General features: G+C 39.7%; 5 protein-coding genes across 6 annotated transcripts; 4 read left to right on the forward strand and 1 right to left on the reverse strand.

The window, feature by feature from the left end:
- Positions 1 to 91: 91 nt before the first annotated feature.
- On the forward strand, positions 92 to 1,088 carry LOC141010488 (fatty acid-binding protein, liver-like). Its single transcript, XM_073483468.1, has 4 exons — positions 92 to 312; positions 390 to 562; positions 850 to 939; positions 1,038 to 1,088. The coding sequence occupies exons 1-4, from the start codon at positions 195 to 197 to the stop codon at positions 1,086 to 1,088; spliced, it is 432 nt and encodes a 143-aa protein (XP_073339569.1). The 5' UTR covers positions 92 to 194.
- Positions 1,089 to 2,032: 944 nt separating this feature from the next.
- Positions 2,033 to 7,490, forward strand: LOC141010588 (uncharacterized). The gene is made up of 6 exons (XM_073483624.1): positions 2,033 to 2,171; positions 4,222 to 4,326; positions 5,315 to 5,418; positions 5,628 to 5,799; positions 5,904 to 5,957; positions 6,175 to 7,490. Exons 1-6 carry the CDS (start codon positions 2,107 to 2,109, stop codon positions 6,401 to 6,403), a joined length of 729 nt encoding a protein of 242 aa, XP_073339725.1. The 5' UTR covers positions 2,033 to 2,106; the 3' UTR covers positions 6,404 to 7,490.
- Positions 7,491 to 10,101: 2,611 nt separating this feature from the next.
- LOC141010679 (gap junction alpha-9 protein-like) lies at positions 10,102 to 11,607 on the forward strand. The gene has a single exon (XM_073483739.1). It carries the CDS (start codon positions 10,102 to 10,104, stop codon positions 11,605 to 11,607), a length of 1,506 nt encoding a protein of 501 aa, XP_073339840.1.
- Positions 11,608 to 12,813: 1,206 nt separating this feature from the next.
- Positions 12,814 to 14,747, reverse strand: mycbp (MYC binding protein). The gene is made up of 5 exons (XM_073483904.1): positions 14,633 to 14,747; positions 14,303 to 14,375; positions 14,141 to 14,189; positions 13,026 to 13,155; positions 12,814 to 12,942 (listed from the first exon to the last, which is right to left on the reverse strand). The coding sequence occupies exons 1-5, from the start codon at positions 14,645 to 14,647 to the stop codon at positions 12,898 to 12,900; spliced, it is 312 nt and encodes a 103-aa protein (XP_073340005.1). The 5' UTR covers positions 14,648 to 14,747; the 3' UTR covers positions 12,814 to 12,897.
- A 311-nt stretch (positions 14,748 to 15,058) lies between these two features.
- On the forward strand, positions 15,059 to 25,140 carry LOC141011197 (sialin). 2 transcript variants are annotated; one of them, XM_073484451.1, is made up of 13 exons: positions 15,061 to 15,299; positions 17,295 to 17,389; positions 18,370 to 18,479; positions 18,733 to 18,886; positions 19,900 to 20,117; positions 20,437 to 20,670; positions 20,823 to 20,997; positions 21,283 to 21,401; positions 21,894 to 22,055; positions 22,186 to 22,318; positions 22,591 to 22,738; positions 23,107 to 23,197; positions 23,818 to 25,140. In XM_073484451.1, the coding sequence occupies exons 4-13, from the start codon at positions 18,802 to 18,804 to the stop codon at positions 23,983 to 23,985; spliced, it is 1,533 nt and encodes a 510-aa protein (XP_073340552.1). In that variant the 5' UTR covers positions 15,061 to 15,299; positions 17,295 to 17,389; positions 18,370 to 18,479; positions 18,733 to 18,801; the 3' UTR covers positions 23,986 to 25,140. The 2 variants fall into 2 exon arrangements, with proteins under 2 accessions (XP_073340551.1, XP_073340552.1); XM_073484450.1 differs by lacking the exon at positions 17,295 to 17,389 and having other exon boundaries at positions 15,059 to 15,299.
- Positions 25,141 to 26,112: the final 972 nt, after the last annotated feature.

Raw genomic sequence — 26,112 nt, forward strand, 5'->3', positions numbered from 1 at the left:
TGATTTTGCTTCACATGCTCCCTCCTGGTATCCGGTGCCACATTTCATCCACACATTACTTCACACCTGTTGTTCTGGTGTATAAAGATGTTACATGACAGCCTGATCGTGATGCTCTCACTGGAAATTCCAGTCCAAATAACAGGGAGTTTGAAGTCCCCAACCTGCCAACCAGCAGCGTGCGTGATGCGATTATGACAACAAGAACCACAAACATCCTCCAGCAGTCGACACGAGCAGCAGGCATGGACTTCAACGGCACCTGGCAAGTTTATCATGAGGAAAACCTGGAGGATTTCTTAAAAGTAGTAGGTAAGGATGTCTTCGTAAAGGATTTATTCACCTGTGCATGCATAAATAACACATTTTCCTTTAAATATGCCTTCAAGGTGCTCCTGAAATGATTGTGAAAATGAGAAAGGACGCCAAGCCGGTGATAGTGATCGAGCAGAACGGCAAAGACTTCAAATTGACAATGAAGACTGCCGTCTGCACCAAATCCAACTCCTTCAGCATCGGGAAGGAGTCAGAGATAACAGCTGTGGATGGAAGGAAGTTTAAGGTAATTCAAGCCTCAAACTATTGAAAGTTGATAGTTGTGTGTGAGCTGATCATGCGAAGATCTCAAAATTGTATATAAATGACAGGAAAGAAAGTTTACTTGGGTTTACTCATCAGTACAGTAGGAGGGATTTGTGTCTTCTGTGTCTTAAACTTCTGGCAGTTTGGGGCAGTTTAACTTGATTTTTTTTATTTGTATTAAAAATAATTTAATGTTTGCAAATAGGTGTAAACATTTTGTTTGTTTGAGAACCACTGGCCCATTCGGTGTTATTTTGTTTTGACCAGTGCACCGTCAGAGAGGAGGACGGGAAGCTGATTACTGAGACTGGAAAGTTCACCTCTGTCAGAGAGATCCAAGGGGAGGAAATGGTTGAGGTCAGTTGCTGTAATTTTTTTGAAGCGAGAGGTTCAATATTAGAGAGATTTCTATGTAAATAAGCTTTCTAACTGTCTCTGCTTCCTCACTTTTCCAGACCATCACTGCCGGCTCTGTAACTTTCATTTGCAGAAGCAAACGAGTCTGATCAACACATGGCAGCTCGTGGATCCCTCTCAGACCTTCTCAGCTTTATGCAGCAGCCGTCTGGAAATAAAACATTTATGAATACAATTAAACGATTAAATAAAAAACGTGTTTGTTTTTATTCGGTCTAGTGTTGATGACAAAAATCCCAACAGACAATTAAAATCAAACAAGATCACATATCGACACTCAATAGCCATAATTTCAATTATTGTTTTAATAACAAAAAAGGTGCAATAAGACATTTCTGATACTACATGCCCTGGTTTGTCGAGGAAGACACTCAAACTACAAAACTATGAAAAATCTGAAATATTGGCTTGAAAAACAAAATTCCTCAAATTTCCAGTTCCCGCTAAACATAACAAAATCTATCCTTTAAATCAATTCATTAGAACAAGATTTGAATAAAGATTTAAAAATGACAGAGCACTTGTTTTATACCTGTGACACAATCCAGAAGTTATGCAAATCCTTACATCGTTGGACAAACAATGATGCAAGGGAACCAAATCCATGAATACAGATTTATTCTCTGCTAAAAAAGAAGAAACAAAAATATTGAATTTCAAATCAATAATATCCTCATTGTAACAAAATACAATATACAAAAACATCACTTTGCCAAATCGTGGAATCAACTTAAGAATTAATTTTATTTACTTTGTCTAAAAAGATGAAAAACACCAATGCCAGAAAACTTTGAACACTTATTTCAAAATATAATTTACTCTAGCCCCTTGCCTGTTTTTCATATCTGTGTTATTATTTATCTTTCTCTGCTCATTAAGTTATTTTATGTTAGTCAGTCTGCAGCCTGTTGTCTTGTCGCCGGTGCTGCGGTGTCTGTGTCTGGCCGCTGGGGGCGCTGCGCGGTTTCAACTGCCTCACTTCCGTTTGCGAAGAAGAACGAAAGAGGCGCCTTGTCAGTGCGCATGCGCCGCACATATTTTTCTCTGCAGATTTTCCTTTGCTTAAAAAACAAACAAACATTTCTTCTACAGAGTGAGTGTTAGTGTATGGCCAGATACATGAGGCCCCCAAACACGTCTTTGTTTGTCAGAAACATCTCCGATGAATCCAGGTGAGTCCACTTTCAGACGCCATCAGAACCAAACATCTTCTACTAACGCTAACAGCTCACAATAACGGCAGCTAGCTGGGGCTAGCTTAGCAGCTAAGTTTAGCCTCTTCGTCGGAGTTACGTGACGTTAAAGCTCGCAGAGGCGATTTATGTGAGAAATGTGTATTTGCACAATCACATTTGACGGTCAAAATAAAACAGCAACTGTGATATTGGCATGTTTTGTTGAGACTCAATCTGCCTCGGGGGCGTTTCTTTGTTAGCATCGCGTTTCTGCTGCACGTCGAACGTGCACCGTTTCTTGTTTATAAATTAGCTCACGTTAGCTAAAGCTAACAACGCAACGTTAACTCAAACAGTGTTTCAGTGAATATCTTTGTTTATTTGCAGATGAAAGACTTCTAACCCATGTTTAAAAACCGGCTTTCATTTGGCTGGACTTTATCTTTAATAAGCCTAGATAACAGTAGCTCAGCGTTGACATGTATGACGTTTGTTCAGGTAGCTATTATATCTTTAAATTAACTTTATCTGTTGTTTATTAATGTTAGCTGTCCCTAATAGCACTAATAAACGAACATATAGTCAAAGATCACAAACTTGGTGACATAAAAGTGTATTTACTGTTTGTACAGGGGTCTAAAAGGGAACCAACTTCCCAAACAAAATATATTTTGTATTAATAACTTGGTATATACAGTAAGGTTGTCATAATAATCAGATTGCATACTATCTATCCATTTGTTTAACGCTGTGTGTTTGTTAGAAAAAGCATGTTGGTGCTGATCTAAATCTGCATTGCTCTCTTCATTGTCGTGACACATTGATCTAGATATTATTTGCTGAAAGGTTGTTTAAACTCAAAACATTTGGCATGAATCTAACCTGACTGTGGCAACAGTGCTGCATCTGCTTATGTCAATTATAGACTTGTTAACGTTAGCAGGTTTTAGGTTTAATTGCATGCTGAGCAAAATGGTGTACGTATTTTAAAGGAGCAATTTGGAAGATATGGCCAGAAATTGACTAACATTATCAACAGTGTGTAAAAAAACAAAGATGTCTAGGACTGTTTTGCATAGATGTCTACTGAAGTAAGCATGCTAACCAGCTAGCCCCTGCCCGTCCTGTCTCCTATTGCCTCTTTGTACCACAAGAGGCTAGAGTTTGTTAGCATTCATAATTTCAGCTGTTAAAATGTCAAGAAATGAAATACTTACTTTTATTTTCCTTACTGAACAGAAAAAATACAACCGTACACCATCTGAATTCAAACTCAACAGAAACTAAATAAAACTGACCAAAATAGTCCAGGTTTGTCTTTCCAAAGCACATCTAGTTAGGTCAAAATAAACACTAAATTCACGGAGTAAGAAGTGTAAATATTCTAGCTCTACACGCCATTTTCGCTGCCTGTCGTGTCCTCTCGTCCCCAAAGTCATAGTCCTGGACAGAGTGGCTGTAAATCACCTCGGTACTGTATCCCCTGACCTTAGTCAACATTGAAGGCTGTGTTCAGTCCCAGTTCGGTGTCCAGCCGTGTTTAATTTCAGATGGCCAAATCCAGTTGAACTGGGCCCCATCGCCCGTGGTGACACCCTCAGTGATCCAAGTTCCCTGTACAGCCAGACTGTAGGACCACTGGCTCCGCGGCTAACTGAGCCATGAGCTAATTTGCTAACGGTAGCTCGCTACAGCAGAGGATAGCTAGCAAAGAGCACCTTTTAAATTCTGGCCATATTTTACAAATTACTCCTGTTTAAAGGGCCAGTTTACACCCAAAACACAACAGAAACGGTGCAAAGCAAAATACAATACTGTAAAATAAATAATGTTCTTGAGAAACAGCTAAATTTAAGCAAAGAAAACACAAACTCTGTGGACAGGTGGTTGGTCAGATCGCTAGGTAAGAAGTCAGAAAATTGTGTTTTGGGGTGAAGTGTCCCTTTAGTCCTCTCACTAGCTGCTCTCCCAGCTGTTACTAGTTGATGATGAAGGTAGAGTTGGCCATGATGGTCAGTTGAGTTATACTTGTATTTACGGTGTTCAGGCCTGAGGATTTGCGACGTGAGTTTGGCCGCTATGGGCCGATAGTAGATGTCTACATCCCACTTGACTTCTATACACGTCAACCAAGAGGATTTGCATACATTCAATATCCTTTCCCAATGAGTTTTAACTGTGTTTGTTCTCCTGCTAACACATTTTAATTTCTTTTCAGCAGAGAAGATGTGCTTTTATGACTTTTTCTTTGCAAATAATTTGACTGAATATCTAACACACATATTTCTCTGTTATTGCTTCAGAAAATGTAAAAGCATCCAGTTGTGGAACCGGCCACAAAGAGTAACAAAGACCCATATAGAGTAGCTGTAAAGACAAGTCACACAGACCTTCAGGATCAGAGGGAGGGAAAAGGTTGAAAAGAGAAAAGTAAAGCATGAAGAGGAAAAGGGAACGGAGACAAAGCTTGGATATGGCGGCAAAGAATTGGGAAAAGAAAAAAGGTTTAAGAGGAAAAGGCAAGCAGGAAACCCAAGTCTCTGTGGGAGTCGATTAAAGAGTGTAAAGATCAAGATGAAGTTCAAAGTCAAGCATGGGCAAAGGTAACAAGTCTGAATTATTTTGTATCCTCCCAAGACAATTCCTCAAATTTGACATGGCAACAAAATCAGCTTTCCCTGTGATATCGATGACATTTTAATTTTAATTGAAGCAATTTAATTAATAATCAATGTATTTGATCTGTTTATATATTTGTAGTCGTGATCCCTCAGACAATTGTTTGATGTATTTGCAAAGCTTGCTTCATCTTTTATCTCTACAAAGATCTACTGAATGTGTATTTGTCTGTTGCTTCCCCCCCTTGTTATACCATATTAAGTCATTTACAATTTGTAATTTTAACTGTTTTCCTTAAAAATCAGGCCACACAAATTAAAGAAATGTTTGATGAACTAAGCACTTAAAAATGTGGATTTCATAAAAGTACATTGGCATTGATATTTCAGTATTTTACTCAAGAAGAAACTTTTCTCCTATGCTCATTTTACCTTCCTGAAAGGGAAAAAAAACCCTTTTTATTTGAATTTGTGTGGCCTTTCCAAAAATGAGAGCAAACCAAACCCTTAACCACCCAGCATATTTGAGGATGTGCGTGATGCAGAAGATGCTCTTCACAGCCTGGACAGGAAGTGGGTGTGTGGCCGGCAGATTGAAATCCAGTTCGCCCAGGGTGACCGGAAGAGTGAGTGTTGAACTTTAGTTTATTTTTTTACAAACAAATACTTGGAGTCTGTCAGCAAGTATTTTTGCTGTAGACTGAAATGTAAGAAAGCACATTGCATTTCAATATTTGTTGCACATACCAGTAATGAAGTCCAGCTCTTACAGTGGTCCTCCTTAGTACTAAAAAATGTAAACAGTAATGACTTTAATCACTGTTTGTCCCATCAGCACCAAACCAGATGAAGTCGAAGGAGAGGCGTTCTCCGGGCAGATCCTCTCGATACGACGATTACGACCGAGACGGCCGGCGCCGACGTTCACGCAGCCGCAGCTACGACCGATACAGATCGCGCAGCCCGTCTTATGATCGCCATCGCAGACGATCAGAGAGTCCCCGAGAGTGAGTTTTTCTTGTCAGTGTAGACTTACTCCTCCTCACAGTTGTTGTACTGTAATGTTTCCTTACAAGGGAAAAGGAAAATAACCTTTCATTTCTTTCTGCAGATCTCGTGGACGGATGTATGGAAGAGGAAGAAGCAGGAGCCGTGAGGACGACAGGTACAACTTGTCTTTGACACCTGTTTAGAGGAGGTGGTTTGTTACTCTCACTCTGTCTTAGTCGTGGTAATGTCTGACCTGAGTTGAATCATATTTCTGAACAAAAACATTTAATATTTGACACGTGGACAGTTATGGTCAGTGCTGAGAAGTTTAGATCATCACAGAAGCGTCCAAATGATCAACAGGTATCTACGGCTGTCTGTCTCATTGTCAGATACAGGCAGAGGCCTCGGAGAGAGTCCAGAGGAAGATCTCGATCACGCTCGAAATCTGCATCCCCACGAGAAAACGCCAACCCAGCATCAACCTCCCATTACACTGAGGAAGAGGTGCGACGGACACACTCCCCATCCCACTCCAGGTCCCGGTCCGCATCAAGATCGCGCTCCCGTTCACGTTCTCGGTCACGATCCTGGGCTGGACGCAAGTCAGGAGGACGCTAGAAAAGTATCTGCTCCCCTTCTTATCCGTCATTGCGTCAGATGGACCGGAGTTGTTCATCTGTCAAGAAAAGAGTTGTTTGTTTTGACATGAATGTAACGTCCCCTGAAGCATTTGTAGAAAGCTTGTTTCTTGCAGCTCCATTTTAAGAACAATGCTGGTCCTTTGCTTGATTTTTTATAAAAATTGTTTGGGTAAGATTTCCTGATAGGAATATGAAACAGTCAACGGTTTCTGTGTTCAGTGGTAGTAGGCCAGGAATAATCGTCTTTTTTATATACAGTTACTGACTTTTGTTCTCGAAACCCTATGCACCTGTTTTTGCAAAAAAAAAGTTCAGTATTTTGAATCAAATCTGTTGTTGAACCAAACCAGCGTTTCTGTGTGTTTTATCACATTTACAATAAATTACATACTTAATACTTTACTGACCCTTTACATTAACCGAAGTGTAGATTTTTCTTGTTTTTCTTCCCTTTTTACAGCCACATGTTCTTTTTCTTCACTTGCAGGAAGATTCATTTTCAGAAACTTGAGATAATCCGTCAAAATGAACATTATCGAGATGATAATCAACGTATATTATAAAGTTGCCGACTGAATTGAAAAGTACTCTGTGCTACCCTGCAACGATAACATGAAGAAACATTTAAGCAGACTTGATATTCAAGTTTTAAGTCAGTATATGTAAAAGATTATTTAACTAAACAAATGTGTCAGTGGCTGCCTGGAGGAAAAACATGAAAATCCCAAGTATGAGTATTGGAGATGAAATGCACAGAAACGCTGCTGTGGTCCTTACAAGTGTTAAACTTTTTGTCAGCCAGTGACTTTAATCACAAACTGCTTAAACTGTTCATTAATCTGTTTTCTGTACGATTTAACCTTCTGAAGAGGTATTTTATTTTTTAAACATGTTTTCATTCTGAGAGGAGGAACAAAAGTTTCTCGTTGATGTTTCCACGACTGTGTTGATGGTTTTTCAGAATGAATCTTGTCACTGCATGTTTTATTCTCCTGATCTTCTATCTTTAGTAGGAAGAAACTGTTATTTTGAGTAATAAATGGATAACATTCAGTATAAGGAAATGTGTGTGTGTGTGACTTCAGTATGTCAACGCTGCTTGTAAATACAACTCCAGATGTTAAGCAGACAAAATGGAGCAAACGTCAGGAGAAGTAATTCAGAGAGTGCCCCTTCTGATGGTCCAGCAGGTGTTTGATAAGTGGTGGTTCCTCTGCTGGTCTGTTTTCCATGCAGAGGACTGCAGACTGAGTCTGTCGCCCGAGCCGTGCTCATTGATTTCCTTTTAATGGATCAGTAGCTGCGAGGAATAACTTAAATTAGATTCACAGAAGCAACCATGTATGAAATCGGACGTGCCCCATTGATCACCGTACTGAAAAAATAACATCGATTCAACAAGTACAGTGGCAGCACCGAGGTGAGGTAACAGGGCTGGTTACAGAACAGGCTGAACCAAGAAAACCCTTATACACTGAAAAAAATGACTAAACTATGATCTGTAAAGTCACAGATGAAGTGAACTAAAAGGGTTGGATTCCCACTGGGGGTGCAGATGACTGACAGGAAATATATCTGGAACATTCACCTGTTCTGACCGTTCATATGCAGAGCTCCTAAAACTCTTGAAATTTAAGAAAATGCTTATATGTTTTGCAATATGCTTGAATTTGAATATAGATTACTTCTATATGTTCTCTTCTGGCGTCTCACACCAGACTAAACCTAACCGTGCATTTATTAATTATGAAGTTAATATGAACCGCTGGTAAAACACACAAAGTGATAACATACATGGACTGTTTTTGTTAGTTCTCCATGAAAGGTCCTCAGAATCCACTATGAGAACCACTGACTCCCTTAAGAATGTGAATAGTATTTCAATGTCAATTGTTTTCTCAATTTACTAATCAATTAGTCTGTCTCAGTTTCCTTAAGTCCAGTGGATGTCCTCAGTTTGTCAGATAAACAGTCTTAAATCCAAAACCGTCTACTTACTATTTTTATTTGACAAAGAAAAGCATCAAATCTTCTAAATTGAGACGCTGAAATCAATGACATGTTTAAAAAGAGTCTAATTGATTCATTGCTGAAAAATTACATATGATAACCAGATGCTGCTGAAGTTACTGTCAGATCACTGGTGCCAACCCAGTGCACCACTTCTGCCCTGCGTGAGGATCAAACAAGTTCAGGGTCCTTTAGGTTCAACCTGAACTAGGCGTCGAATGAAACGATGGAATATTTTGCAACACATCTCACCCCTAATGACTCCAGTCGGTCCATCACGCTGCTGCGAGGTACATGGCAGCAGCACAACACTGCTGCAGTATTGATTGTTTTTGCCTTTCACGGGCTATAACTTGTGAACAGCCAGAGCCGACAGGGGTCATTTGTTTTTGCTCGGTTTTCACCAACAGTGGAGACTCTGCTGAAACTTCTGCCAGTGTGACATTTAACCTTTGACAAAGAGGATACCGAGGATTCAAGATGTGCTTGTAGGGTTGTGATCAACAGCATCAGCAGCATTCTGGCAAAAGGCCTTTGTTACATTTCATACCTGGGATGAACGGTAAGTTACTCATTTTAAAATAAATATCACATTTTTTTTAGAAATTCATGTCATTTCGTCTGATTAGTGAGCCAAATATATCAGCTTCATAGAGAGGAATATTTTACTGCCCTTTGTTGTAGGAAGACACTCAGTTTTGAGTAAGTTTCTTATTAATAACATCATAGATTAGAATAATTGATCTCTATTTGATTGTTTAACTTGATTCGTGATGTCTAATGATTAACAATCGCCAATTTTTCCAATATATCTGAAGGTGTTGGGGGCTAATTTTAACTACTTTAGATGCTTTTGGGTCTTTTGATCCTTGAAAAAGGAGCTGCTGACAAAAAGATGTAGTGCAGTAAAAAGTGGCATAATTACTTTTTATTAAGTGGCATTAAATGGAAATACTCAAAGTACAAGTCGCTCGAAGCTGTCATCAAGGACATGTTTGATGCACAGATTAACAGCAGGACAAACTTTCATGTTCATACCTGACATTAAACTTGCATTATTTTATATCTCCAAGACTATGTTGTACTATTTTGTTCTTTAAAAAAATAACTGTATTCCTATTTTTAGAAATGTAATCTTAGGATCTAGGTGTAAATCATGATTTTTTTTTCACGATACGATATAATATCAATTCTTTGGACAATGATACGATGTTTGCGGATATCACAAAATCTGCTAAAATATGATTTTGATTTGATTCAATTCAGGGGCCTTCGATAAAAAAACAATCCATAAATAATTGCAAATAATTGGTAATTGGTGAAGTCCAGTAAAGTTTACTTCAAATTGACTCCAGTAACACAAAAAAAATGACTTACCAACCACAACAACTTTTAACAAAAGTATAAAATGAATAATAAAATGATCTTTAAAATGATGATATGGATCGATGTTTTCACTTTGCATCGATCACATTGGAATTATTAATCATTCAGTCCATGTATCGATCTGGATCAGGGGATCGTTTCACCCCTGCTATAAGCCAATATATAATCTTTGGATTTTTAAACTCAGTATCTGCCTCAAACATCCAGGATCAGTCTGCTATGGCGACAATCATAAGTTAGATTTCTTTCTCCTTCATTACAGCACAGCTCTAGAAAAAAATGGGAGACTGGAACTTCCTTGGAGGGATTCTGGAGGAGGTGCACATCCACTCCACCATGGTGGGCAAGATCTGGCTCACCATCCTGTTCATATTCCGGATGTTGGTGCTGGGCGTAGCGGCAGAGGACGTGTGGAACGACGAGCAGTCGGACTTCATCTGCAACACCGAGCAACCCGGCTGCCGCAATGTCTGCTACGACCAGGCCTTCCCCATCTCCCTTATCCGCTACTGGGTGCTGCAGGTGATCTTTGTGTCCTCGCCCTCCCTTGTGTACATGGGCCACGCCATCTACCAGCTGCGAGCTCTGGAGAAGGAGCGCCACTGCAAGAAGGTGGCTCTCCGTCGGGAGATTGAGGCGGTGGATGCGGAGCTGGTGGAAGTGCGGAGGAGGATTGAGAAGGAGATGAGGCAGCTGGAGCAGGGGAAGCTCAACAAAGCACCTCTAAGGGGGTCTCTGTTGTGCACTTATGTGGCCCACATTGTCACCCGCTCCGTGGTGGAGGTGAGCTTCATGATGGGCCAGTACATGATCTACGGGCACCGCCTGAGACCTCTTTACAAGTGTGAGAGGGAGCCATGTCCAAACGTGGTGGACTGCTTCGTCTCCAGGCCCACTGAGAAAACTGTTTTCATGATGTTCATGCAGCTGATCGCCTGCCTCTCCCTCTTCCTCAGCGTTCTTGAGATCATACACCTGGGATTCAAGAAGATTAAGAAGGGCATCCTGGACTTCTACCCACACCTGAAGGACGATCTTGATGATTATTACGTCAACAAGTCAAAAAAGAACTCAGTTGTTCATCAGGTTTCCATGGGCACGTCTGTGGGTCGCAAGACTACCATTCCTACAGCACCATGTGGATACACATTACTGCTGGAGAAGCAGGGTAATGGTCCTACATACCCTCTTCTTAATGCCTCCTCTGCCTTCGTCCCAATACAAGGGGACCCTGGTGCAAAGCCAGACAGCCACAAAGACAGCAAGGAGGGAGTGCCGAGCCCAACAGAGCAAAACAGCAACTCCAACAACACAAGCAGCGAGACCCGCTCTCCTCCTGCAGACAAACAGGAAGAGCCAGAGGAATCTTCACCCCATCATGAGGACATGGAGTGTGCCAACTCAGAGTATCCCACTCTCCCTGTGGCAGACACCTCCTCCTGCACGACACTGTCAGGCATTGGGAGGAAGCCACGGAGGGTCAGTCCACCGTGGAACTGCTCCACTCTGGTGGAGGGGAACGGCTCAGACAGTGGAGACTCCTACCACGGGGGCAACAGCATCAAGCTACGCAGCAGCTGTGTCGGCCCCCGAGCGAGGATGCTCTCTAAATCAGACATTAAGAGACCGAGCAGGTCCCAGAGTCCCGACTCTGCCGGGGAGCTGAGCTCTGTGTCTCGACATAGTCGTGAGAGCAACAGCCCCACCGCCTCATCTCCAAACCGACGGGTGTCAGCAGCGAGCAGTGGCAGCAGCAGACGAGCTCCGACTGATCTGCAGATTTAAACAACAGACTGTGTGCTCAAAGACAGAAACTCTGAATAAGACGTTTGGCTGCAAGTTATGTGAACACTATATTACTGCACTGTAACACATTAAAACAAGCACAAACCCACTGCTATGAAGATTATACTCTTGAAAAGCTTTTTTTTCCAATTGCATTTAAAACGAACTTATGAACATAATGACATTCTGTGGACTGTTTTGTCTTCACATCTACAGGTCTGTGGCAGAGACTCAGAGGGACATTTAATGATTTGGCTGTATGCAACAGTTCTGTCTAAATGATTAGAGGGGAATGGAAAAATGAACCACGGATCTATAATGTTGTTTGAGGTTGCATAGTGCTGTTACGCAACCGGATACTTTTAAATCAGCAGCACTGTCTGACTAAATCCAACCCGTTCCAACATGTCTGAGAGCTCTTCAGCAAAAACATAAAAGATAAAAATAGTTCAGTTCTCGATGCATCTGTCACAGTGGAAAATTAGTGCTAAAAATCTTTGCGTTGGTAAATAATTGTTCTCACCGATCACTTTAATTTGCCATCAAGCACATGAGCATCAAACTTAGAATTATTGCTTTTATATAAAAAAAATACTTTTTTACTTGATTGTCAGTCATGCTTTTGATATCAATTAAAATATCTTTGTGAAAATTGAAGAAAATTTAAAAAAAAAAGTATGTAGTAATTCTTTTTTTTTAAAAAAAAGAAGAAAAAAAACATTTAGTGTTTTCCCTGAGTTTGTGGAAAGTTATAAAAATTATGTTTTTCAATAAAATAATAGGGAATATCACAGCATTTTAGACCATTATTATTATCATATCCATGTACAAAGGTTTTCGAAAAGCTAGAGCACATTATAATAATAATAATAATAATAATAACCAACAAATAAGATTAATGATATGAGTCCTAACTACAACTACAAGATCTGTAATTTTGTAAGTTTTGATGCTCTCCACATTGATTTTGCATTCATTCGGCCTTATATTGGCGGGGAAACCCTTTATTTATTTCAGATAAGTGGCTGAGAATGTAAGCAGGAGCTTCCGGCTGAAAACAAGGATAGTGAGAGAATGACTAATGCCAAATGCTGAGAAAAACATTTTTATTTGTGACAAAGCAAAAAGTTGCTTTTTGTTATATAACAAAAATAACAGTGGTTGTTTGTGTTCACTGTACATCCACTATTATGTAATAAACATTTATATATTCTTCAAAATGCTATTGTTTCAACTTTTTCTTCTTCTTCTTTTTTCTGAACCAAGAAAGCCACCACAAAACTCCACCTTTCACTCTGCTGCTCCATTTTCAGGTGATGGTTCATACTGCATCAGCTGGAAATTGATATTAAGGCAGAGGTTAAAGGTTACAGTAGGAGGTTATGTGTAAATTCAGACACATTTTACCAGCGTCTCACCCTGTTTCTCAGCTCTTTGTTCTCCTCCATGAGCAGGTTGCATTTCTGTTGTAGATCAGCCAGCTCCATGCGAAGGGACTCAGCGTCTGTTGGCTCTGGACCAGTCACGCCGAGGTGAAGCTTAATGAAACTGAGCAGGTGGTTAAAGTCAACATGGCCTCTCAACATTCAGTCTACAGAAATGTTTAATTTTAACCATGCTGAAGATGGCCCAAGCTTGGTAAAGACAATATCAAACAACATGATTTCTTTCTGGGGCCAAGCATGTAAATATATATGATTAGTTTGTTGCTCACGGACATTTTAAGCTCCCTTTAACTATATTAATATGCTGCCTACTCTATAATGGGGTATTCAAGGTGTTGAGACAGACAGCAACGCACCAAAGTGCAATACACTCAAGCCTGGTTTGCTGGATTCAATTATCTAGCAGGAGATTCAACAGTCACACTTTAAAATCAATGTCCAATCTGTTTCCACATGGCACTTTTGTTCTCTAGATGAAGGCAACACAGACAACAGTGTACTCACACACAGGCCACCTAAATAACAGCTGGATGGCTAAACATACCAGAAATACATCCACAGGGAAAAATACTGTGCTTCACAACCACTGGCGGATATCCCCTCCGGTGGTTGTCCATGTCCCGAAGTACAATCTTATCTCCAGTGAGTGTAACACTCGAGCTAGGATTGTCTCTGGCTATTGAATAAGTCTGCAACGACACTCAACTGTTCAATGAATTATGTCATGAGAATTGCCTTAGCATTTACTGGTTAAAGTGCATAAAGAAACAAGTAATGACAATGGTTGAGTCTTTCCCATATCGGAAGCCAGGTTAGCACAGCTTTCATGTAAACAGTATCCTTGAAGAAACCTTGGACAAAAAATTCTGGCATTTCAAGGTAAATTAATAGGCTATATACTATTTTGTCAATGTATTTTATCAGATTCACCATGCACTCAGCTGACCAAACTAAAAAGCTGTTTATCCTCATAAAAAAACACATAGCATCCCCTTACTTCATAGTCCAGAATGATCACTTCAGGCACGCAACACCTTTTAATTGCCACAAAAAAGTTGCATAAATCTGCATACATAAGAAAAGGATACTCCAGTGCATTGTTGGGTTTGTCAGTCTCTTCATAAAGTGCCACTAAAACTGCAAACCAGAAATAAAATGGTGATAAAGCAGCAGAGCAGATGGGTTTCACAGCATGCAGTGGATTCATATTTACATGCTAAATAATGCCTCTGCGTTGCATGTGTACCTACCGCTTGTTATGGTGTCAAGGACCCCAGATTTCTCCAGATATCTTCTGAACTGTTCTCGCTTCGATTCTGAGGCCTGAAACAGAAGACAAACATATGGGTTAAATAAGTTAGCAACACGTTTCTGACAGGTTAATAATAATGTGGGTTTGTAATACACAAAAGTAACAAGATGACAAAGACGAAAACCCCTGAAGTGAGGTGCGTTCACTGCCTTGAGTTCATCGCTATGATGCTAGCTAGCTAGCTAGCTACCCCACGCCTCACACGAACAACTATAAACTAACTTTACCGTGTAAAACATAATATACAACGACGGCACCAAATACTTACTCTGTAATGGGCCATGGATATGACAACAGCTGTACAATTTACAGGCGACAAGAAAGGTTTATTAGGCAGCGCTAACTAACTCCCGGCAGCTGGTCTGTGTGTTTTTGGTTCAGCCCACAACACACGGGCGGTCCACTGGTTGCCATAACAACGCATTTAAACGGCAGTAGCAGTGCGGAAGTGCGTTTCATGCTAGCTCGAGGAGCTTTAAACTGTTCAAATGAACACGTTTGAGTGTTTGCAGCATTTAAAAGCAGATTTTTAGCTTTTTCGAGTATTTTTAATCATATCTACTAGAGGTTAACTTGTCGGGACTTCACAGAGTGAGCAGTGACTGAAAGCCGACATGAGAGGAGGGCGGACCGAGAAGAGACGTCACTTCCGCTTTCCAGACTTATAAAACATCAGGAGCTAGCTTAAGTTGTTGTGTAGCTTCTGCGATGATTTGTAGATCGACGTTTCCCCAAAGGCGCTGTGCTCATGTGACCATTTTCCTCCTTTAGTGAAAAACAGAAACACAACAGCAACACAACAGCGCAGCTCATTCGCTGTCTCGCCGGCAGAGATATGACACAATACCAGTTTATTGTTTAATTTTCCTTAACATTCAGTACAACGGACCAGGCTGCCCATAACCAAGTGTTTTTGACACAACACCCGTCATAAGGTAAGCTGTGTTTGACGAAACATCCATTAAAGTGCTCGTTAAGTAGTAATAGCTTGTTAACTAACTAGCTAGGCTGCACTATAACCTAGCAAGTTCAGGTCAACTAAAGTCTTGTGTGCTGACATTCATTGATCTGGTTAAGAAAGTAGCTGGTCTGTTTTTTCTTTATGTCATAGTTTTGTCTGTACATGTCTCATGCTAAAATGAAGACATCCACAGATAGTTTCTTCTTATTTTAAACCAGCTTGAAAATGTTAGCTCTGTAGACAGTAAAGGTGGCTGTTATTGGTATTTCTTGGCACTAGTCTGTCATCTATAATAACAGACACTACACTTTCCACTTGTTTTGTTAGCTGTTAAAGGGGCACTATGTAGTTTTAGAGAATACATTAATATTTACAATATTAATGATGTAATAATACAAACTCAAGGATATTTATCTTTTCCATAACTGAATGAACAAGCTGTTCTTGAGGAAAATAAGGTCTGCATAACACTGTTTGAAGCTAGACGGGTGGCAGGGTCCGCCAAATATAAAGTAAAACAGTATGAAATTGTGTCATCCTTTAAGGTCAGTTTGTTTATTCTGTTTATTCAGTCATGAAAATGAAGATAGTTTGTTTATTTAGGCACAAATTAATCAGTCAATGAAGATATTTCTCTTCTGATTACAATTCTTTCCCCCAAATTACATAGTGCACCTTTAAATTGCCATTACTTTTATATTATTTAGCCATATTTTATAATGCTGTGGTAAACCAGTGAGTTAGTTGCCAGTGAATGATGATAATCTAGGTAAAACTATCAAATTACACAGCCATTACACTGTCATCTATAATAATAGACAGATTGCTCTTTAATCACCTTAATGTACTTAAATGTAACAGAAGGTAGAGAGTTTTTATTTGTTTGTGTTTTATTTCATTATAAATGGAATACTATGTTTTTTATGGTGTTAGTTTGACAATATAATCTATTTAAAAACATTACTTTTGGCTTTGGTAACTTGTTGTGGGCACTTTTAATAATCTTGTACCTTCAATTAAAAAAAACCTGAACAGTTAATTGACAAAGATATAAAATAATTGTAATAGGAAGTAGGTTTCAGCCTGAATTTTTTAATAGATGTCAGTTTAAAACAAACACTCACTTTGGAGAAACTGCAGAAAATGTAAAAACTGACCTTTTCATCTCTAGTTCACCCCAAACTAGGAAGCAGAAAAAAGCAATGCAATGATATATAATACATGAATTGTTTCAGAAAAGAAGAGGTGAATTGGGCAATTTTTCTGAGGATCTCATGATGGTCTCACACACACATAGTTGCACAGACATTCACTTGCAGACATGGTTCACGTGGTAATGGCACATAGTAAATGCTTTGTCATGCTGACGGATACAAAGTGCTTTCAATCACTCAAATTGCGTAGAATTAAAGAAAAACTTGAGTAAGTCTGGGTGTGTCTGTGCCTCAGGCAGACAATACCACAGCCCTGACAACAAGGAGTTGATTACCAAAAGTCTCTGTGGCCATCAGAAGTTCTCTGCTTGAGGAATGCACATGCTCATGATGAGTTAAAAGGTCAGAAGTATATTGAGGTGACAGGATCAAACATGCTGTAAAAGTGTTAGCCAGTGAAATCTTAAAATCAATGAAAGCAGATACGAAAACAGTATATTCTTCAGTTATCAATCCAATACAAACATGTTTTGCAGGTAGCTTCATCTGCAACACATACCTAACAAATAAACTCCAGAGAGTTTACACGTACATGTTCAGGGAGCGCAGTCTCTAACTCATCTCACTCATCCCACACAGCCAGTTTTTCTAGTTTATTTTCCTCTTGTACACAAACTAACGCTCAAAGGTATTTGTAAGATTTGCCTGGAATTTTAACATATTTTTTAACATATTTTTTTTAAAAGTGAGATCATAGAAACAAAAGTGTTGACATTATGTCGGAGATGACTATATATTTATATTTTGTTTTGCAGAGATGTCTGCTGGAGTTAGCATGCTAACCAGCATGGTGCCTGCCAGGCATACTCCCCTCAGCTAATAGGGCCACTTACCTCCATGGCTAACTGAGGTACATTTACATTTAGCAGACGCTTGTCCAAAGTGACTGTACGGACCCTGTGACAAGCATCGGCCACTGTGTATCTAACATACAAACAAAATGAATAATCACTCGATTGATCAAAAGATCCAGTGTTAGTCTGGTATGTGCTGACAAACACATTTTTGTACAGACGCTTCAAAGCTGTGATTGCTTTTAGCCGAATCAACATTTGTGCATTAAGCATCAGAGCGTTGGGTAGTTTCCTTCAGTCAATACGTATTGACTTTAAATGTAAAACCTGCTGAGATTTACTGGAAAGATGAACGTGTGAATGCTGTACAGTGCTAATTTAAGGGTCATTCACCATAACTGTTTATTGATGTGATAACCAGAGACAAGCAGCTTCAGGAGATCGCCGACTTTCTTGTCCTGTTACGTACTGTGATGTGATAAGACTATAGCTCTGCTGTCGTAAGAAACTCTCAACTTTTTAGTGCTATAAATCTCAGCTAGGCCCCAAAAACGTTATTGGATGATGGAAAAAAAATGCATTCTCATCCAAGTTGCAAACAAAAATAGTTTTCTCAGTTCCTGATTAGCAGTCTTTAGAAAAGGGTTTCACCAGCTGCTGTCACGTTTCTGCTCTGAAACAATAAACAGCAGCGAGTTTAAGAAATGAAACTCAGAATACTTTTACAGACAAATCCACTCTGTTTCATTTAATAGCATAAATATGTAGATTAATATTGGTCAGCGCCATTCTATAAGAGCTGCAACTAATGATTATGGTCATCATCGATTAATCTGTCCATTATTCTCTGGATTGTTTTGTCTATAAAATGCCAGAAAGTAGTAAATATATCCATTATGATTTCTCATTGTCCAAAGTGAGTCGTCAAATGACTTGTTTTGTCTGATCAGTTTGAAAGTTTGAAGATGTTCCCAGACAACAGCAAAACCAGTGTTTTTTTAGTTTTTTAGTTTGACCTTTGTATTTCATGCCACAGGTTCCAGTTCAGTGAAGTACAACAAGAGATGAAGACCCTCTAAACTTCATCATCTTCATCATTTCACGTCCTGGTTCTGAAGTGGAGCCGCTCTGACAACAGTTATTCCTGTAAGCACAGCTTTGATTAAACTTTTCCAACATCCTGTCAAATCAGGAAGTATTTGTGTGTGTGTGTGTCCTCATTGTGTGTTTTGTAGAAACCTGCTGGCGAACAGGGTTTATAATCATAAGTGCTGATGTGTTGTGTCACTTGACTTCTTGTATGTACTTGCCTGTCATGGGTTTATCTCACATCCCCTTTGTGGTCGTGTGACTGTGTACCTCTGTGTTTTTCTTATTAATACCATCGTCTGTCCCGCAGGTTTCCAGCGCACCATGATTCAGTGACATCATTTAACAGACTTGATATTTCCTGGGTCAGCTGAGTACTATGACGACACCAAATGGCTACTCCATCAACGCAACCCGGTCTGACGAGAGCGAGGATGAGGAACCCCTCATCGAGAATGATGCAGGTGAGTTCATCTGTGTAGCAGGTGTTCAGAGTATTCAGTTCAGATGTAATAAGTAATATTACACTCGAGAGTGAGGTTTACCATCAGAAGCGGCATGACAGTGACGCAGTCAGGACCGAAGTGCTGTCATTAAAGCTCAACCTCAAGTGCGATTATAAAATTGTTGCTAACAAAATATAAGACATAATCAAATGCTAGTTTACGAGGTGTCATTACTGACCTTACCCTTAGTAACGACCTAGCAACGGAGACAATTTCTAATCATAATAATAGTAATAATAATGTTAAACAACTTTATTTATATAGCACAATTCATGCATAAAATGCAACACAAATTGCTTAACATAGAAGCAATTTTTTTAAATAATATAATAAACAAGTGAATTATAACAGCAGGAGAGGACAAGAAACCAAATATTGCGATTTGCAATTAAGTTATGAAGAAGCTAAGCTATCTCTGCTTATCTGTCTTAATTGAAACTATCTCGGCTTCTGTTCACAACATGGAGAAGGTGTTTACAGTAATGACTGCTGCACAATAATCTGCTTTTTACCTTCTCTTTCTGTAGTTGACAGGCCATTCTGGTTAGTCAGCAAGTTTCCAGGTCACACATCAGCACATCACTGGTTAGAGATTACCTGTTGGTACTCTGAATCACATGCTTCTGACATAAAGACAAAGAAAGGCAGTAGAGTTAGCTCTTACTCTGCTGGGATTCAGACACAATTAAGACAGAAGAAAATGTTTGCTCATATCCAGAGTCATTCGAAAGAGAACATTTGAAAGCTACTATTACTTACAAGTTGATTGACAGCTCTTAATACATGGATGAACACAAGGCAACAACATGGTATATGTTATTAAACATTTTCACACATAGAGAGAAATAACATACATTATATAGATACAATACAATACAGAAATGAGTGATAAAATGTACAAGAAGAGAAGCTTTAAAATCTAATACGCAAAGAAACCAGACTGTTAATATTGTTGTTTTCTATATAAACAGCCCATCCAAAGTGCTGCTCGGTCCGCCTCAACCTGGCCATCCTGATGAGCCTCGGCTTCTCCGTGGTCTACGCTCTCCGGGTCAACCTCAGTGTTGCCATGGTCGTCATGGTGAATACAACTGACCCTGAACCAGCCAAGAACAGCACCGTCTTCCACGCTTGTCCACTGCCACCAGGGACGGAAAACAGTAGCGATACTTTCTCACAACCTGCCGGGGTAACAAACATTTATATTATCAAGATATCATGTTGTCGGTCAGTTTGTGTCTTTAAAATTAAGGAGGTTATGTCAAAGTTAGAGACCTGAGAGGGGGAAAGTGCAGGCGCTGCATTATTGATAACTGTCAGCCTTTCTTCATATACTATGAATGTGGCCCAAAATAGATCTCAATACAATCTTCTTTGACCCTATTTGCACATTTATAATAAAGACATACTGCATACAACCTCTATGACAAGATTAGAACTGGGTCTTTGTTGAAAACTCAACTTAAATCAGATGTGAAATACTCCCTCTCTCCGTCCTCTACTCCCAGGTCCCTCAGTATCCGTGGGACTCTGAGACTCAGGGCTGGCTGCTGGGAGCCTTCTTCTTCGGCTATCTGTGCACACAGATCCCGGGCGGCTACCTGTCTGGTCACTATGGCGGGTCTATCTTTCTGGGTTTGGGTGTTCTGGGCACTGCTGCCCTCACCCTGCTCACCCCTGTGGCTGCCCAGATGGGGTCATACTGGCTGTTTACACTACGAGCTTTGGAGGGCTTTGGGGAGGTGAGAGTGTGTTGAAGCATAATATGTGACCTTTAACAAACTAAATATTGAAATATTAAACTAAATATATCTTATCGTAGAGGAAATCTTTAAAATATTACTGCTATCACCTTCCTCCTATCTGACTTCCTGCCTCCATGTTTCCTCTCTAGGGTGTGACGTTTCCGGCCATGATGGCAATGTGGGCTCGGTGGGCTCCTCCGATGGAGCGCTCTCGCCTGATGGCCTTGTCGGGATCTGGGTCCAACTTCGGAGCCTTTTTGGCTCTGCCGCTCACTGGCTACATCTGCCAGACGTTAGGCTGGCCCGCTGTCTTCTACATCTGTGGTGAGGGAGGGAAACACAAACCCAAATAGAGTCAACACACTCTCGTACATCATGACACGCTTTAGTCTCTCAGTACTAAGGCTACACAACAGTAATGTTTTGCCAATCTCATTAGCAGTAATTCTCTATGGGATTTTAATGATGTGCACCTCTTTGCACCACACATTTACAGCAGCATGATGTTCTGATAACCTCAAGCTTTTACTGAATACTAGCACCGTTCCTTTAATTATTCACCAGCTTATTGCAATAAAAGGTTTCTCTATCTCTGTGTCTCTCATTCAGGAGGTGCCGGCTGCATCTGGTCGATCTTCTGGTTCGCTTTAGTATCCGATGACCCTCGCACCCATCGTCGAATCAGCGAAGAGGAGAGAGATTACATCATAAACTCCATCGGACCTCAGGTACATATGAAACATTAACAGCCAAGCACGTTTCTTGCTCTACGTTTTCTATTGTGTAGCTGAAAACAAGGAACATACAGGATAAACCACAAAACAACACGAAACATCTAAACCATAAACCCAAACCATGAAGCTGCCAAGAGGGTTTTATCTAATCATTTGGAAGGTTTTTGTAGCTGCTAAACTGATTCAATTAATAATTGAGTCTAGCTATGAGTCAGAAAGTGAGAACGAGAGTTTTAGATCTAATGAAACTGAGTTTTTCCTCACACTTCTGCTCGACATTGACAAGTTTTACCACCCTCTGTGTTATTTTGAAGTTCCCTATCAAACTTCCTTTTTCCATTTCCCTCACTCTTCTTTCTTTTTATTACTTTCTCTCCCCGCAGCTGTTATTTTGCATTTAGCTGTGAAGTGTTAGCTGGGATTTTCCTGTCATTTATGTGTAGTGTTTTCTAAAGATGTTGTCATTAATCTGAACTGAACCTGCAGGGCACAGGTCACGGCTGGTCCGTGCCCCTGGCATCCATGATGCTGTCGGGCCCTCTGTGGGCCGTCATCATTGCCCAGATGTGTTCAAACTGGTCCTACTACACCCTGCTCACCTCCCTGCCCACCTACATGGATCTCATCTTGCACTTTGACCTACAATCTGTGAGGATTCAATTTATTTGTTTCTCTGTTTCATAAAAATAATATAAAAATAATAAAAAAAATAAACTGTAGGAATATCGACGGTGGCTCAGTTTCTTTTCAACATCTCTGTCTTTCTCTCTCTTTCCAGAATGGTTTCCTCTCCGCTCTGCCGTACCTGGGTGCCTGGATAGTCTCAAACCTGTCAGGTGTCGCAGCAGACTACCTCATTGAGAGGAGGGTGTTCAGCGTCACCGTCGTCCGTAAGCTCTTTACTTTCCTGGGTAAGGAAACCTTTCTTATACCAATATTTAAAGACACATTTATTTATTAATTACAGACTAAAAACCTTTGACCGCATTTGATGTCCCACACGTCGTTAAATGGAGTAATGCTGCCCTCTTGTGGTGTAGATCCAGTTTGTTGAAATGAACACAAACGAGTAAACAGACCACATTAAATGTCATTCAGGTCAAGTGTTACAACTAAATACTGAAAGACAAAGAGAACCAGTGGTATTAGAGATATTTACTGGTGTCTCCTCTCCTCTCTGCAGGTCTGTTGCCGGCTGCCGGTTGCCTCGTGGCTGTGAGTTACGTCGGCTGCGACCACATCCTCACCATCACCTTCCTCACACTCTCCACGACCATAGGAGGGATCACCGCCGCTGGAATCTATATGAACCAAATAGACATCGCTCCTCGGTGGGTGTTACCGTCCAAATATAGTTTATAAAAATCTAAAATATAGTTTTAGAATGATAAAACAGACAGAAGCAGCAAATTGTGACATTTATAGTACGAACCTGAAACCAGAGCATGTTCTCTATTTCTAATAGTACTATGATGATGTGGATAAGTTTCAATAAAATCATCCAGTTTTGGTCCTTCTGACTCATAAATTAAGACTGTGACACATAAAGTAAGTGTGACACACTAAATTAAATCTAGCAACAGTGATATAACTCCTTATCTGATGCAAAGTCGTACATTTCAAGCTGATAACTTACTCGCTCTCACTTTCTTCGTATTTTAAATAAATTCTGAAGAATATTATTTCCTCTTTCCTGCAGGTATGCTGGATTCCTTCTGGGACTCACCAACACATTTGGGACCATTCCTGGAGTCTTGGCACCGATTGTTACAGGATACTTTACTGAAGATGTAAGTCTCTAAAAAGTACAGACTTTAATTACCTGCAGATGTGTTAAGACATCAATAGGAGGTGACAGACTGAGAAACAGAGTTTCACACATAATTGATTTACCCGGTTTAGATATTAGGGACATTCTTTTGCTGAAGTGTTACATGGCTGATCTTTAATATTTTATATATATATATATGCAAGATAAAAGGTTAGTTTTGATATCCGGAAATTAAGTACGTGTCAGAGTCGAAAAGCCAGTGAAACAAGACTAAAGTCTAAAGATAAGTTTAGTTTATTATGAGAAGGAGCACATTAAATTGAAGGCGATATTATCTTGTCTTCTAATACAATATATACTTATATATACTATATAAGCACTCAACAAAACAATCAAGGTTCAATGTTCTGCTTGATTGTCATTAGACAGTACAGGATTGTGCAATGAAATGCAGTTGAAGCTTCACCGCTACATACACAGAAACAGATATTCAAATAAATTAGACCTTTTTTTTAATAATAAATGGTCAATAAAATAGAACAAGGTGTATAAAAGAAGCACTGAAGGAATAAACACTGTACATAACAGGTCACTGAGGTAGTGCACCACTGATGTCTCTTCTTCTTCTGTGGTTGTCAGCACACCCTGGCAGGCTGGAGGAAGGTGTTCTGGTTGGCAGGCGGGATCAACATCGGCGGTGCTCTCGTCTACACCATATTCGGCAGCGGGAAGGTCCAGCCGTGGGCCATCACAGAGGAGGAGAGAGAAGAAGCTGAGAAAAAGAGGAGCAGGTCTATCTCCACATAAAACAGGAAAACAACACAAACTGAAGTGGCAGACGTTGCACAGTTTTAAAAGACATTTTAACCCAGTGTACAGAAAAGCTGATTTAGAGGACTACCTACCGAGATATTTGCAGTATTCACACTTAAGGAATATGAAGAGCACGAGAGTCGTACCTACATTTAAATAACTGGACCAGGATCGTTTGATCGAGATTCATTTACAAGTGGTTTCGACAGTGTTTGAAGAGTTTGTATCAAAAATATGCACCTATGTTTCTACAGTAATTCCAGCAAAGACATAAAGGATTTTAAAGCAGTTTTACACATCAGAATTTTATTTACGGCACATTTTTAAAGTTAGTGTGAGACAGCAGACAGATGGAAACACTACATCAACACCTGCTGGATATTCACTGCCTTTACCAATCAGGAAGCTGTGATTGCTTTTACTCTAGTTCTGTTTCCTGTTGTTGAATGTCACATACTTTAACTATTACATTCTGATGTGATATTTGCATTATATAATACATGGACTTTACGGTACCTCAGGTTAGACCAAAACAAATCAAATCATGTGATTTCTTTTTAGTATGTTTGAAACTTTTTTACAGAGAAGGATTTTAAGGTGCTGCTCTGTTTTCTGACCACTTCTGGGCTGTCTAGTAGGACCAAGAGAAGCACTTTTCACATATCAAAATACACCAAAAGCCTTATATTTCATAACAGTGGCAACATTTCTAGGAGATGGTTTTCATTCAGTCTTCAGAAAGCCACTGTTCTTTCGTTTCTTCCGTAAACCAAAGCAACTCCTACTGCCAAGACTGGAATATTTGTAGTAAAAGTGCCACAAGTTCTGACCTACTTTTCGCGTGAATTTGCAGTGTTTTTAATTGTTTTTCCGAGTTTACTGCCTGTTTTTCATAATTCCTTCAACTACAAGAATCATTCTTTTTTATGGAAAATGTATGTTTGCAATTTCATCACACTGTGATTGTAAAAGATATGTTTTTTTAAATGGATGCAATAATTTATTTACCTTGTCAGTGCTTTGACGATGTGTGATATTGTACAAATGTGTTGAATATGTTTATGTATTACAACTTGTTTATTGAACAAACAGAACTTGATTCCTCATCAAGTTTGTTTTACAAAGCAAAACTAAAATTTGTGGAATCTAGGTTGAGTCATTTGTCACATTTTTTGTGTCCGTCGACACTATTGTGTTTGTAACAGATTGTTGTTATCTTATTGTCAACTACAGGAAGCAAAGTTAGACAAAGAGGTAAAAACCTTCATGTAATTGTTGCCAGGTACAAGACATTTCCTGTGTTACTGAACCAATCATGTTGAGGTGATGTCTATCTGCTGCAGCCTCCTGAGGTGACACAAACGTAGTTTTTTGTGTTGTGTCTTTATTCTAATGTTGCAGATTCAAGTGTCCCATCATGGCTAAAGATATGCAAAAGTGTTAAGGAGATCAGCATAATCCTGAGTTCAAATTCCTCCAGCACAACCACACATACCCTAAAATAACACATACCCCTTCAGGTTTCATATCACTGTTTAACAGTTTGTCTTCTTAATCTTATGATGAAGAAATTTGGTACGTTTTTGACCTAAAAACAACCAAATTGACCAAAACATAAGAATCTGCTTCAGACATCACTAGGAAAACACTTCTCAGCGATAATACTGAAGACAAGTGCTGAGTGTCGATGTCTGTTTTGGTTTTGCTTACAGTCACAACATTGTATTTCCTCCTGGAGGGCAGCTCTGTTTACTCTGTCTGCAGAGGTTGTGTAAATCGCTGAGGAAACACTGTCTTGTTTGAGTCGATACCACAGGACCTGGATTTTTCACTGGATTTTGAACACAGTCAGCAATAAATACCCGGTCAAAGAGCAACTTTATATACTTCATTCAATCAGGAAGTTACATTGAGATCAAGATAGGTATAAAAAGAATAAATAATACAGCCATGTTATGTAAAACAGTCACACCTGAAGTCAATAAAACCTCACACCGAAGTTTTTGAAATGCCACATTGATACCAGTGTGTCAAGTAGGGGTCGACCCTGTAAATTACTCCAGATAAATGGGCCAAAATACTGGAAAGCTGTCCTTCCACCAGGTCTTTGGCTGTTTAAAG

The sequence above is a fragment of the Pagrus major genome, chromosome 16 (genome assembly GCF_040436345.1).
Source record: "Pagrus major chromosome 16, Pma_NU_1.0".
Taxonomy (NCBI): domain Eukaryota; kingdom Metazoa; phylum Chordata; class Actinopteri; order Spariformes; family Sparidae; genus Pagrus; species Pagrus major.